The sequence below is a fragment of the Pogona vitticeps genome, chromosome 3 (assembly GCF_051106095.1).
Source record: "Pogona vitticeps strain Pit_001003342236 chromosome 3, PviZW2.1, whole genome shotgun sequence".
In the NCBI taxonomy this organism is placed as follows: domain Eukaryota; kingdom Metazoa; phylum Chordata; class Lepidosauria; order Squamata; family Agamidae; genus Pogona; species Pogona vitticeps.
Window position 1 is genome coordinate 42108790 of NC_135785.1, and position 14501 is coordinate 42123290.

General features: G+C 45.6%; 1 protein-coding gene across 2 annotated transcripts in view; it reads left to right on the forward strand.

Annotated features, from left to right (window-relative positions):
- Positions 1 to 10248: 10248 nt before the first annotated feature.
- The window catches only part of LOC110075313 (glypican-5), a 486554-nt gene continuing 482301 nt past the window's right edge, over positions 10249 to 14501 (forward strand). The window contains exon 1 of one of the 2 annotated variants that reach the window (XM_072995919.2): positions 10249 to 10567. In XM_072995919.2, the coding sequence (XP_072852020.2) occupies positions 10366 to 10567 (202 nt within the window). In that variant the 5' untranslated portion in view covers positions 10249 to 10365. The remainder of the gene's footprint in view (positions 10568 to 14501) is intronic. The other variant, XM_072995918.2, reaches the window with a different exon arrangement.

Sequence of the window (14501 nt, forward strand, 5' to 3'; positions counted from 1 at the left end):
TATAAGTATTTATTTTGTGACATAGTATAAGTATTCAGTCCATGTCCCAATCCCAAGGAAGGGCAGTGCCAAAGAATGCTCCAACTACCATACAATTGCACTCATTTCACACGCTAGCAAGGTTATGCTCAAAATCCTCCAAGGTAGGCTTCAGCTGTATGTGGACCAAGAACTCCTGGAAGTACATGCTGGATTTCAAAGGGGTAGAGGAAGTAGAGACCAAATTGCTAACATGCACTGGATTATGGAGAAAGCCAGAGAGTTCCAGAAAAACATCTACTTCTGCTTCATTGCATATGCAAAAGCCTTTGACTGTGTGGACCACAGCAAACTATGGGAGGTCCTTAAAAAAATGGGAGTGTCTGACCACCTTATCTATCTCCTGAGAAACCTATATGTGGGACAGGAAGCAACAGTTAGAACTGGATATGGAACAACTGATTGGTTCAAAATTGGGAAAGGAGTACGACAAGGCTGTATATTGTCCCCCGGCTTATTTAACTTATATGCAGAATACATCATGCGAAAGGCAAGACTGGATGAATCCCAAACTGAATTAAGATTGCTGGAAGAAATATCAACAACCTCAGATATGTAGATGATATCACTCTAATGGAGAAAGTGAGGAGGAATTAAATCTCTTAATAAGGGTGAAAGAGGAGAGAGCAAAAAAGGGTCTGAAGCTCAAGATAAAAAAAACCTAAGATCATGGCCACTGGTCCCATCACCTCCTGGCAAATAGAAGGGGAAGATATGGAGGCAGTGACAGATTTTACTTTCTTGGGCTCCATGATCACTGCAGATGGGGACAGCAGCTACGAAATTAAAAGACGCCTGCTTCTGGGGAGGAAAGCGATGACAAACCTAGACAGCATCTTAAAAAGCAGAGGCATCACCTTGCCAACAAAGGTCCGCATAGTCAAAGCTATGGTTTTTCCAGTAGCAGTATATGGAAGTGACAGCTGGACCATAAAGAAGGCGGACCACCAAGAATTGATGCTTTTGAATTGTGATGCTGGAGGAGACTCTTGAGAGTCCTTTGGACTGCAAGGCAAACAAACCTATCCATTCTAAAGGAAATCAACCCTGAGTGCTCACTGGAAGGACAGGTCTTGAAACTGAGGCTCCAATACTTTGGCCATCTCATGAGAATAGAAGACTCCCTGGAAAAGATCCTGATGTTGGGAAAGTGTGAAGGCAAGAGGAGTAGGGGAGGACTGAGGACAAGATGGTTGGACAGTGTCATCAAAACTACCAACATGAATTTGACCCAACTCCGGGAGGCAGTAGAAGACAGAGGGACTGGCTTGCTCTGGTTCACAGGGGTCATGAATGAGTCGGACACGACTTAACAACTAAACAACAGAAGTATTATGTTTATAGACCATTGGGAGCCACATAGACAATCTTTTGGGCCCAATGAGGGATTATGACATAGGAATGAACTATGAGACAAGATAACGGAACACAGCTTATTGGCCTGCACAGTCATCACACCAGTAAGGGAAGCTGCTTGGGAGTTTTGAATGATCCCTCAAAATAAGTGATTCCTAATTTCTTCCCTCTGGAGAACTATGAGTAGTTTAAGTAATGGTAGTTGTAAGCAACATACTGGTGGGGGAAATTTTGCTGCTGATTTGCTTCCTCTGTGGAATTTTCAAGAGGACCTGCTTTCACTGAAACTTCTATTAGCAGTGCTGCTCTCCTACCACTGTGTGTGTGTGTGTATGTGTGTGTGTACAAGAATGCTAGAGAGGTGTGATTTACACATTCTAATATATGTTACCAATCAGCCAATAGTGTTAGCCAATGCATGTTAAGTGAGTTAACTGCCATATAGATAGAAAAAGAAGTGATATTTATTATTCAGTTAGAAATAGTTTGAAGTAGTCCATGTAGTCTGTTAGGAGCTGTCTGGAGTTTGATTTACTTGTCTGTTATTATGTCTGATAAGGACGATGATATGAAACTGTTATAAATCTGTCAAGTACAAAACTGTAACTAGTCCAAATGTTTCAAGCACTGTTAGTTTCCTCTACAGATATGTTATACAGTAAACATTTTTAAAGTTTTTACCATTACCAACTGAAAATTATTGTTGGGACATACACACTAGGGAGAATACTATTTGTGATCTATGTGTGTGTGTGTGTTTTTTTAAGTATGCTTGAAACTCTGTGTACAAACTCTCCGTATATTTCAATACACAGAGGAGATCAATTGGCATATTGTTAACTTATAAAAGATATTCTACCAAGAGAGAAAAGTAGTCACTTGATTAGCAGCTTATAAAAACACAGGATTATATCTGTTTATTTTTACTGGAATTAGTTAAACGTGTTTTCATTAAGATCCCCACCTTATTTATGAGTGATAAAGTTTTGCTCAATATTTTTGGGTAGACTGAAGATAAATTATTTACTAGTTTCTTGGAGGCATTAGTTCATTGTTAGCAAAGGCATCAAGGCCTCTTTTTTATATATCCTCGGGTAAATAATCATTACCATTGTATTCTCGAAGGCTTTCATGGCTGGGATCTGATGGTTGTTGTAGGTTTTTCAGGCTGTTTAGCCATGTTCTTAAGGTTTTTCTTCCTAATGTTTTGCCAGTCTCTGTATTCAGAGGACAGGAGTCAGAACTCTGTGCTCTGGTGCAGTTTGTGGGATAGTTGAGTATTTATAGCCATGGGATCAGCTTTTTGTCCTTTTCAGGAGATTGGGTGATTATGGTTTGAAACAAGCTGGACATGAAATTCTATTTCAAAACACAGAAGTACTGGACAGCACCAGCAATCATTATGTTAGACTGCACAGGGAAGCCACTGAAATCCACAAACACCAGCAGAGCGTCAACAAAAAAGAAGAAAGTTTAACGCTCAACAAAGCCTGGCTCCCAGCACTGAAAAATACAGCCTGCAAAAGGTCAATGAACTCTACTCAATCACAAGGACTGGTGATCACTGCACACAAAAGACCAGCTAATGTCACCCATCAATCACAGTGACAGATCATCTCTTCCCCTTATCACAACAATACACCCACAACAAAAAACACGCTGATCACCATAATCACCCAGTCTCCTGAAAAGGACAAAAAGCTGATCCCACAGCTATAAATACTCAGCTATCCCACAAACTTCACCAGAGCACAGAGTTCTGACTCCTGTCCTCTGAAGATGCCGGCCACAGGGACTGATGAAACTTTAGGAAGAAAAACCTTAAGAACACAGCTAAACAGCCCCAAAAACCTACAATAACCACTCATTATCATTATTGTTATTCTGCCACTAGGAGTTGCAGAAGCATTGGTAGCCTAGCCATCCTTTTATTTTACACACAATGCCCCAAATTCAGAGTCATTCCAGGGTCTGGGGAGATGGGAATGGCAGCAGCCACCAAAAAATGGTAGACAATATATATCAAGAGGGTCATCTTTTTGTAGTGGACTAAGAAATGTAACAAAATCTCTTCTGAGAAATTTCAGCTTAGCTCCAGATCTTATTGATGGAGTGTGGCAACTCTTACTGTGATGGCAAATACTTTGGTGTTAAGCATGTTCCAGAATACCTGCTGTGGTGTAGTGGATAAAGTGACAGACTAGGACTCTGGCAACCTAGATTTGAATCCCTACTCAGCCATGGAAACTCATGGAGGGTGAGTTGCTGTTGTTTAGTCGTTTAGTTATGTCTGACTCTTCATGACCCCATGGACCACGGCATGCCAGGCCCTGCTGTCTTCCACTGCCTCCCAGAGTTGGGTCAAATTCATGTTGGTAGGGTGAGTATAACCAGTAAAACCACTACCTTTCTTATCTTAAAAGCCATATTAAGGTTGCTATAATTCAATGTTGACTTGATGGCACATAACACACAAGAAACATGTGTAAATATTTAAAGAATTTGTGTAGATTCCCTTTGCATGCTAACGTAATGTTATTGCCAAGAGTTTTTCCTATGCTGACATACTACTTGTGCACACTCTAGCCTTATAGGGCCTAATTTGCTTTAAACCCACTCTTTAATTCAACTTCTTTTTCAGTGATATACACCAAGAGGCCTCTCACATCTCCAGCAGCAAGAGTAGCAAAATGTAGATTCATTCAGTCACCTTCACCTCAGCTCCTATGTGCTGTCAAGTTGGAACCGAATTACAGCAACCCTAATAGGGCTTTCAAGGTAAGTGAGATATTTAAGGAGTGGTCTTACTATTTCCACTCCCCATGAGCTTTCATGGCTGTGTGGGGATAGAATCCAGGCCTCCTGCATCCTAATCTGTCATTCTGTCTACTACACTACACTGAGTATCACACACATAGAAAATGGTGATGGAAATATCTCAATGTGAGGTAGACTCAATGTGAGGTAGCCATCCATGCTAGGAGCAGTATCATAAGGAATGTACTTAATTCGATGGCATGGCTGCCTGTCAAGTGCAAACCACTTAGTGAAAAAGCAGAACACTGTACAGTTCAACAGGTCAATATAAGACACAATACACTTCTCTGTGATTAAAATCAGAGGGGGAAAGCTCAAGCAGAACCCTTTTTCATAGGGAGACACACTAAGCCTCATTTAAAGCCAATGTAGATAAAATAAGACTGCCATGCAGAATTTCATCCTGACCCTCCACAACAAAGCCATGCAGCGCTTTGAGGTTACAATTGCAATTGACACAATAACAACGACAATGATGACAACCATGATAATTTTAATAATAATACTCATTCACTATCTGCAAATGTATGCCAATTCAAATGGCATAAGACTTCTTGAAAGCAGGTGGAGTGGACTGAATATCAGACCAAGACTCAGGAGACCTGGGTTCAAATTCTGACCCTGGAAACTCACTGCATAGTGTTGTTAAACTTCCCTCTCCCCCAGTTATTCCACTGTACCTTGGAATCCCTATTAGGGTCACCATAAGCCAGAAACAACTTGATGGAAAATAATAAGCCATCTTATTGGCCATATGACCAACCCTGCTGCATAATAGTGACTAAATCATCCTTGGCAGTGAGCCTGTTGAGGAGGACTGAGACCTTTTACTGTGTATGATGAGAGGGGGTAGTCTGGGTGTTGAATGTCTTTGTTCTATTTAGATTTATTTATTTATTTATTTATTTATTTATTTATTTATTTATTTATTTATTTATTTATCTTCCTTCATATCTCATTTTCAAATTGTTTAAACTTTTTTTTTATTTTTTGTTTAGTTTTCCTTAAATTATTTTCTTTGCATAATTCTATGAGAGTTATAGTGTTAATTGTTTAATTTGTTTATGTATATTGTTACTGATGTCTGATTAATTTGATCTTATTGCATTTATTATATAACGGATGTTTTGTTTAATCATTTATTTGATTTTATTGTTAATTCTGTCACTAATTATCTGCTACTCATTAGTTGTTAAATCTCTTGGTTTCTTTTTTCTTTCTTGGTTGGCATGGAGTGGAAGGCTTGCCCCGCCCCAAGGGGGAGTTTTTAAACATCAGAGTGATTTTTGGCAGAGGGAGATATGGTGTAGGTGCTGTTGCCATTCATTCCAGAAGAATGGTGAACAGATGCTTGAAATCTGTTCACTGTTCCGGCACTGTGACCTCCTGCCAGATTTAAGATAGTTAACTCAGCCAGCCCTCGACTCTAAACCTGGTGTTGTTGAATGCCAGATCTGTATCAAATAAGTCCCAGATCATACAAGATCTGATTCTGGAGGAGGATGCAGATCTGGCATGCATAACAGAAACATGGATGGGCAGGGAAGGGGGCATTCCCCTGACTCTTGCCTGCCCTCCCAGTTATGCAGTCCAACACCAGGGTAGACTGGAGGGGAGGGGCGGAGGAGTAGCCATTGTCTACAAAAACACCCTTCAGATTGCTAGGCGCTCTGCTCTGGTGACGCCGGGTCTAGAGGCCCCCAACGTGTCAATTGGGGCAAGGGTTGGTATAGGGATCTTGCTGGGTTACCGCGCTTCCCGCAACCCACCCACTTCCTTACTGGAGCTGGTGGACTTAATCTCCACAGCACTCTTGGTCTTGGGTGACTTCAACTTGCATGTGGAGGTGGAGGTTTCCAGTGCAGCTCCTGAGTTCTTGGAGACCATGGCCTCCTTGGATATGTCCCCACATCTCAAAGGCCCTACCCACGTGGGTGGCCACACACTGGATCTGGTATTCTCCACTGAGCAGAGTGAGTGTGCCCCGATGGTGACTGACCTAGTGTCTGTCCCCTTCTCATGGTTGGATCATTGCCTAATTAAATTCAACCTTGCAGTGGCTCTCTCCCCCCCCTTCCCGATGGGGAGCAAGAACCTGTTTTAATGGTTTGCCCTCAAAGGTTATTGGATCCTATAGAATTCCAGGACACCATGAGAGGGATTCTGGCTGATTTGACTGGTGCTCCTGTCAAGGCTCTGGTTGATAGCTGGCTGGCCGCCACCACCAGGGCTGTTGACACAATCATACCTAAATGCCCTCTCTGGCACAGAGATCACCCTTCGCCCTGGTTTAATCCAGAGCTGCGATCAATGAAGTGAAATAGGAGAAGGCTAGAGTGCATATGGAAGCAGAATCTGATGGAAAATAATCAAATAGCTGTCAGGATCATGACTAACCTCTACCCATCTAAGCTGAAGGCTGCTAGTCAATTTTACTTTGCTGTCCAGATAAGCGAAGCCTCCAACCAGCAGGCGGAACTTTTCTGATCTATCTGGAGTTGGTCATAATGACTGGTCTCCCACTAGCATCTCACCTGTCCAATTTGCAGCCTTTTTAAAATCAAAAGTGGAGGCCATCCACTGGGATCTTACCCCCATTTGAAAACAGTGGATCGAGCTGAGATGTCCAGCGCCCTGTCTTGCCCAACGAGACTCAATCTCTTTCAGCATGTGACAACAGATATGATGGACAGAGTGCTTAACCACTGTCATGCCACCACCTCCTCCCTTGACCTTTGCCTGGCCTGGCTAATCAAAGCAGCCAGGCCTACAACAACCGAATGGGCCACGGCAATAATTAATGGGTCTCTCCAAGGAGACACTCATTAGGCCCATTAGGAAGAAGCCGAGCTTGGCGGCAGATGATATTGCTAATTATAGGCCCATCACCAATGTTTCTTTCCTCAGCAAGGTAGTTGAGAGGGTGGTGGCCAATCAGCTGCAGGCTCTTCTGGATGAAACCAATGCCCTGGATCCATTCCAGTCTGGCTTCAGGCCATGCCATGACATGGAAACAGCACTGGTTACCCTGTTTGATCAACAGGGGCAAAATGTCTCTGCTGGTCCTCAATATCTCAGCCGCCTGAACAACTACGGTGTTCTCCTTGGGAGGCTCTCTGAGTTGGGAATTGGTTGCCTAGCTCTTGCTGGCTCTGTTCCTTCTTGGAGGACCATCCCCAGAGAGTGCAGATTGGAGAGAGTTTCTTGGCCCTGTGGAACCTCAATTGTGGGGTTCCACAGGGCTCAATTATCTCTCCAATGCTATTTAACATCTACAGTGGTGCCCTGCTTGACAATGACCCCGTTAGATGATGAAATCACTTTACAATGACATTTTTGTGATCACTATAGCAAAAAATGACGTTTCTATGGGCGATTTTCACTTTATGTTGAATAGTTCCCTGTTTCGGGAACCAATTTTTCACTTGACAACGATCTTTACAGCTGATCGTAGGGTTTTCAAAATGGTGTCCTGCTGTTTTCCAGACCTATTTCTAGAAATGGCTTCCCCTATGGAGGATCTTCACTGGACGATGAGGTATTTCACCCATTGGAACGCATTAACCGGTTTTTAATGCATTCCAATGGGTTTTTTGCTTTCATTTGATGACGATTTTGCTTTACAGCGATTTTAACGGAACAGATTATCGTCGTCAAGCGGGGCACCACTGTATATGAGGCCGCTGGGAGGGATCATCAGGGGATGTGGGGCTTCATGTCATCAGTAGGCTAATGATACTCAGCTCTACATCTCCTTTTTTCCAACAACAGTGGATGCTTTTTCATCCCTTGAGCACTGCCTGAGGGCTGTTCAGCAATGGATGCAGGTGAATGGACTGAGGCTGAATCTGGGCAAGACGGAGGTACTTCGGGTGGGTGTCTCAGACATCAGTGGTCTGGGAAACTCCTTTTCCTTTGTGGGGGTGACTCTTTCCACCAAGAGTGAGGTTCAGAGTTTGGGTGTACATCTGGACCTGGCGCTCATCATGGAGACCCAGGTGTCATCAGTGGTCTGTTCTGCACATTTCCACCTTTGGTGGATTGCCCAGCTGTATCCCTATGATGTGGAGACACTCACCACTTCGGTCCATGCGCTCATAGTCTCAAGACTAGACTACTGTAGTGCGCTCTATGTGGGGCTGCCTTTGAGACTGATGCGGAAACTTCAGATGGTACAAGCTGCCCATCCGTTTCCGCATTGATTTCAAAGTTCTTATGATGACATATAAAGCCCTAAACAGTTTAGGACCTCGATATCTGGCAGAGCGCCTTCTCCCACCCAGTTCTGCCAGAGTCACTCCTTCCAGCCAGGCTGGGCAGCTGAGGAGCCTAATGCCAAGGGAGGTCCAGAAGAAAAGAACAAGGAGTAGGGCCTGCTCGGCAGTGGCCCCTCACCTTTGGAACAACTTGCCAGTGGAGACCCGCCTGGCTCCCTCTCTGGGTGTTTTCAGGAATAAACTTAAAACCTGGCTATTACGGCAGGCTTTCCCTCCTGCCATATCTTAACTGCCATAATTTAATTATTTAAACTTCGCCATCTTGGACTTTTTTTGTTTTTTACTATTTTTAAATTTGTAAACTGCCCAGAGTAGACCCTTGGTCTAGATGGGCGGGATAAAAATCTACTGAATGAATGAATGAATGAATGAATGAATGAATGAATGAATGAATGAATGAAACTTGAATTCTGAGTGAATTGCACAGGACATTGGAGTAATCCCCAAATAATTCATGGGATGACTTCTGATGTTTGAGAGACCCTATATCTTGAAAGGGGGAAAGGAGGTTTAGGAAGCAGGATTTTGCAAAAGTGTTCTCTATTAACCTGGAAAGCCAAATACTGTTGCTGTGGAAACAAATATTAAAAAATTGAGAGGAAGGACAGTTTTGATCTGATCTGAATTTAGGAAGGGTGGGGTGAGAAACGAAATGCAATTCCTTTGAAAAGGTTGGATTTCCTATCTATCCCAAACGAGAAGCATATATTTAGAAAGGAATAGCATTTTCCTAAAGCATTTTTAAAGGTGAAAACAATTTGTTTTTCTCACTTCCCGGAATCCACCAGCTGTGTGTTTTCGTGTTTTTTTTTTTTTAAATACCGGTGTGTGGGGGGGGGGGGGGGGAGAGATTGGCCACCCAAACTGCCAGTCTAAAAATAATTCTGCTCCTCTATGCAATCCAAAATGAATTTATAAATAAAAATATATGTTTGCAAACTTGTAAATTTATAAACGAAAAGAGGATGGGGGTGAAGCATCCCTTCTTTCTCTTTAAAAACACACACACACACACACCCCTTTCTCTTTGTCTCTTTCACTGTTTTCAACATCCGCCAGAATATTTACCCACCCTCACTCGAAGGTCTGGATCTTGACGGTGTTGGGGAAGTAGCCGGCGAAGTTTGCAGGCGAGGGCTGCCTAAGCACACACTCGCCTCGCCCCCCACCCACCCCTCTTTCAAGCAAAACACATGTCACACATGTGTTCTTTCGCCTCCTTTTGAAAAAGCACCCGCTCTGCCTCCCGCTCGCTCGCTCTGCCAACCTGAGCGCAAAAAAAGGGGGGGGATCCCCTTTCCTTCCCGGGCGAGCGAGACCCTCGACTCGCGCGGGGGCGGCGGCCCACGTGAGGCAGGCGAAAAAGAACCCCCCCCCCCCACGACCCGCCTCCCGCGATTGGCTGGCCCGGCTCGGCCCGGGAAATTTCTCCCGGAGACCCATTGGCTGAAGAGCCCCCCGCCGGGCTCCTTCCCTGCCCATTTTGTTAATCCTCGGCCTCGCCTCGCCTCGCCCAGCTGCTTGGTGGGGACGAGCTCATTTGTCACCGAAGCGCCCCGCGTCCAGGCAGGTCGGGATGGCAAGCGATCCCCCGGCCCGGTGCCAGCTGCCCCCGCCTGCTTAGAGCCCCGGCGGGGAAGCTCTCTCTCCTTCGGTGCTTTGCCTCCTTCCACGGCTCGGAAGAGCGAGCCGCGGAGCCAAGCAGGGGCCGCCCGGCCGCCCAATTCCCTCCCTCGCGCTCCGGTGGGGCAAGGAAGTGCCAGCCCTTGGAGCCCAGCAGCCGCTCCTGCTTGCGCGCAACTTTTCTGCGGGGGAGGGGGGACGGGACGGGCGGCGCGTCCCTGGCTTCTCCCGCGCCCTGGTGGGGCATGTGGACATGGCCACCGGGGACAGGAGCCCGGGGGTCTCCGTCTTCTTCGGGTGCCGGCGGCGCGTCGGGCTCCTGCTGCTCGCCGCCACCGCCGGCCTCTGCAGCGGGGTCTGGGCCGTCAAGAATCCCAGCTGCCACGAAGTGAGGACGGCGTTTCAGATCCGGCAGATTGGGCCCCTCAAGCTGGTCCCCGATGTGCCCACCACCGGTCAGTAGCCTCCCCGTCTCCTCACACCGGGGGCTGCCCGCCTGTCGTTGCCTTGTCTGCGGGGGGGGGGGCGGAGGGAAGAGACACGGTAACGCACCCCGCCTCCGTCTGGTTAGAGAGCCGCGAGAGCGAGTCCGGCTAGCCTCTGGACCGAACCCGGGGGAGCGGCGCGTCAGGCTCGACGGGGCGGGGGAGGGACGCGGAGGGAGTTTAAAGGGACGCGGAGCAGCTGGAAGAGTTTGCCGGGACGGGCGGGCGGGTGCGCGTCTAAAGGGCTGGGCCAGCTTGCCTCGCTTCTGGTGAGGAGGACCCAAGGCGGCTGGGGAGAACCGAAGGGGGGGGCGCATTCGCCGAGGCGAGGAGAGCAACGCCTCCGGCTCCCTCATTTTCACCCGGGATAGTGGCGAGGGCCGGGGAGGGAGCGCGGCGGTGCGAGAGAGCCTTTGCCAAAATGCCTGTGTGGGGCAGGGCATCTTTTCGCCCTTCAGCCGCCGCCTGTGACAAAGAGGGACAAGTGGACGTGGGGGGGGGGGAGAGAACGGCGGCAGACGGAACATTGCACCCCAGGGCGCAGGAAGCGGCGGGGAAGATCGCGGGACTGCGCCCAAGAACTACAAGCTCAAGGCATGAGGGCCTCGCCTTCCCTTGGGCAACCTACGTCTGGGATGGTGCAAAGGGGGTGGTTTGGGAAATGGATGCAGCCGGACCCATCACCTGGAAAAGACATCCAGAGATAGAGGGCAAACAGCAAACGAGAGACAGTCACTGTTCCTCTTCCCTGTGTGAGCAGAGGAGATTAGGTCTGATGGCTGTGATTCTCTCCCACATATGAGAGAAGTAGCCAAAAGTAAGCCTTGCTCCCCCTCCGCTATTGCTCACCTCCTCCTCTTAGTACAGAGGTGGTGAACCTTTGGCACTCCAGAGGTTTTGGACGACAGCTTCCACAGTCCTCTTATCACTGGCAACACAGGGTGGGGATTCTGAGAGTTAAAGTCCAAGACCTCCGGAGTGCCAAAGGTTCATCGCTTCATCTTAGTGAATTGCAGAAAAGGTGAGACAGGTGATGGTGGCAGCTGCCGCTTGCTCACCTACTCCCCATTAGTCTCAAGGAGAATCGACCTCACCTGTCATTCATACTCTTTAAGCAGTGCAATAGAGAGGATTCACCAAATTTCAATGGCCAAGTTGAGTGAAAGATTGCAGGAGTACAAGCAAGAATGTGGAAGGAAGTGGCTGCTTCTTGCATGAGCCACAACTCTGCTTTTCTTGCACCCCATGCACGGTTCCTCTGGCTGCTTTGGTGATGGACAGAGGCCCTGCCCATGTAGCTTTGTGAAAGGGTGAACAAGCAGTCAGAAGCTTTTTTTGAAGGGCAGTGGTCCCAATCCTTGTCATGCACCAGTCAGAGCGAGAGGTAGAAAACAGAGAAAGTGAACAGTGGTAAGCAGCTGTTCTTGCAAGGCAGGCCTAGACTAGAGCAGCCACTGCTTTCCCTTGACCAAGTGCACTCTCAGAATGGCATGACACACCTCATCCTGACCTTCCAAAGTGAGATGTCCAGGGAGTAACTAAAGGTACGGTCAGCTGTTTCTTTCATACTGTCTCTCACTGGGCTGCTTTCCATGGACACAGGGCCAATATCTTCCCAGTGCTATTCTTCTCACTTTCAGGGCCAGCAATGCATTATGTACGAACTATCTGTAGAGCTGAAATCATGTTAGGTTCCAGACACATGACTTAGGCAGAACTTCATGTCTGGGTAATCAGACTTGCAAATAAAGCCTGTGTTTATGTTCAGAAGGTGAGTCCTAAAAGAAAGAAAGCTAGTCTTCAAAGCATGGGAGTTGAGAAAAGCTCCTGTTGTGACAATCATAGACCTTAACCAGTGAAGGAATTCCCTCCTTCATCTGTAATGTATGGATTGCCTCTTAGTGACATGAGCTGGTGTTTCTCCGCTTTGCACAGAGCAGATCCCAATCTCTCGCAGTTTCCTGCTGTGAGACACAGCATCTCTTCAGCCCAGTGGCCCCTACTCTGTTGCTGGAGAAAAAGACATCACAAGCCCACCTATCTCTCCCATTTTAACCCTTCATGAAAAGTGGGAAAGAGTTTCACAAACAATGCTGTAATTTATAGGGAGGGGGTGTCAATTCTCTTTTCACTTATTTTTGTTCCACCTGGTTTGAATTAGTACTGAGTTTAGAAGATGATGAGATAGGGAAGTTGATTTGGTTACATTTGACAGTAGAGAATCAGGTCCAGAAGTGATGTTTCAATAAGGACATCCCACATTTTCTAATCATTTTGGCACTGTTTAGAATTGACTTTTTGGCTTCAGTTTTGAACAAAAAAATCCTAGGAGTGAAACTTTCCTTGAAACAGGATAGATCTTATGGAGCACCTCTGTCAAGCCTGAGCCCCAGATTGTTGTCTAACTGAATATACTCCCCTCATCCTGTTTCCCACTTTCTAGGAATCGAGAAGATTTCTGATTTTGCCAAGTATTGCCACCCAGTCAGCCTCTCTACCTGGATCCAGGCTGTTAGCAAATCTGTCTTAGACACCATGACCAAGTATACAAAACTCCACATGTATTGTAGCTGCTAATTAGGTGGCTGGAATTGTGGGGACCAACTAAAAGTAGAGGCTTTTTATCCGCCTAGTAACACCGAGTCAAATGGTTGTGGAGTGCAAGCCTACCAAGTTCTTGGCACAAGGCCAAGAAAGAATTTAACCCAGACCACTCTGTTGCAAGAATCACACAAAGTGGATTTTAAAAAAAAAATGGCATCTGTTTTAACGTGGTTGCAGGTGGACCACAGTAAAGCACATTAAAGGGGGGGAAGGGAGAAACTTCCTTATAATTAAAATGAGGAGTTGTTCCTCTTGCTACAGTAACTGTATGTGTGCACTAATGTGTACTGTTCATTTTAGCATTTGCTTCTCTTCCTCCTAACACTGATTTTATAAGAAATGAAAAGTGAGGGCATGATTTTTTTCCCCACAGAAACCTCTTATTAAAAAAAGTACTTTAATTAGTGGCTCAGTGGGGATCCCTTAAATGTCTAAATCAAGTTTGAAGTAGATATTTTATGAATTGTGGAAGATAAGGCACATGGTATTTCCAGAGCCTGCACTGGTACAGAAAGATCATAAATCTTCTCAGAAGTAAGCCCCATTCTGTAGACGCAGAACTACAGCCCGAGTGTAGCTGAGTTACATAAGTATTTCATGTTTAAGGACCTCTGTGCTACTGTTGAAAGCATTAAAGATATGATGCAATTTTTAAGAGCTTGACTATTGAAAGGAAAAAAAGAATGATCAGAGATGTCACAGTCACTTTCCAAAGGTGCCTGGATGCTCATGCATCAATGGCCATGAATCATTATGGAATATTATTGTATGAGTGCTTGTAAGATATAGCTGTCTCCTTATAAACCGGCACACGAGTTGTAGAAAAATGCTTTTCGACCATTGCTGTTCCAACTCCTAAACTATGTAACAGCTGCACATTTTTTGCATGAGCAAACTATACTCTGGAATAGTCTTAGAACTGATTGAACATTTGTGTAACATCAGTGAACAAACTGTATTGTGTGCAAAGGATTTGAAGTTCAGTATAAGTTATCAAAATTGAGTATAGAAAATATTCACTCTTCTTTTATTGGAGTTACAAGTAAAGGCTAAAGTGTTCCAATTCATGAAGCAATTGAGCAGCTAGGCACACTGTTAAAATGTTCAATTTGCTGCTTATTCTGTGAAACATCTGTTGCTTCCTATTGAATTAGACACAGTATCAACTTGAGCAAACTATTTGTGTTTTACTTGCAACTGTTTATGAAGAGATTGCAAAGTTAATGACAGTTGGACATTTGTTATGGTGGAGTTTATGACAATGTATCTATCTTCTTCAACAGAAAAAAAGGCTATGGAG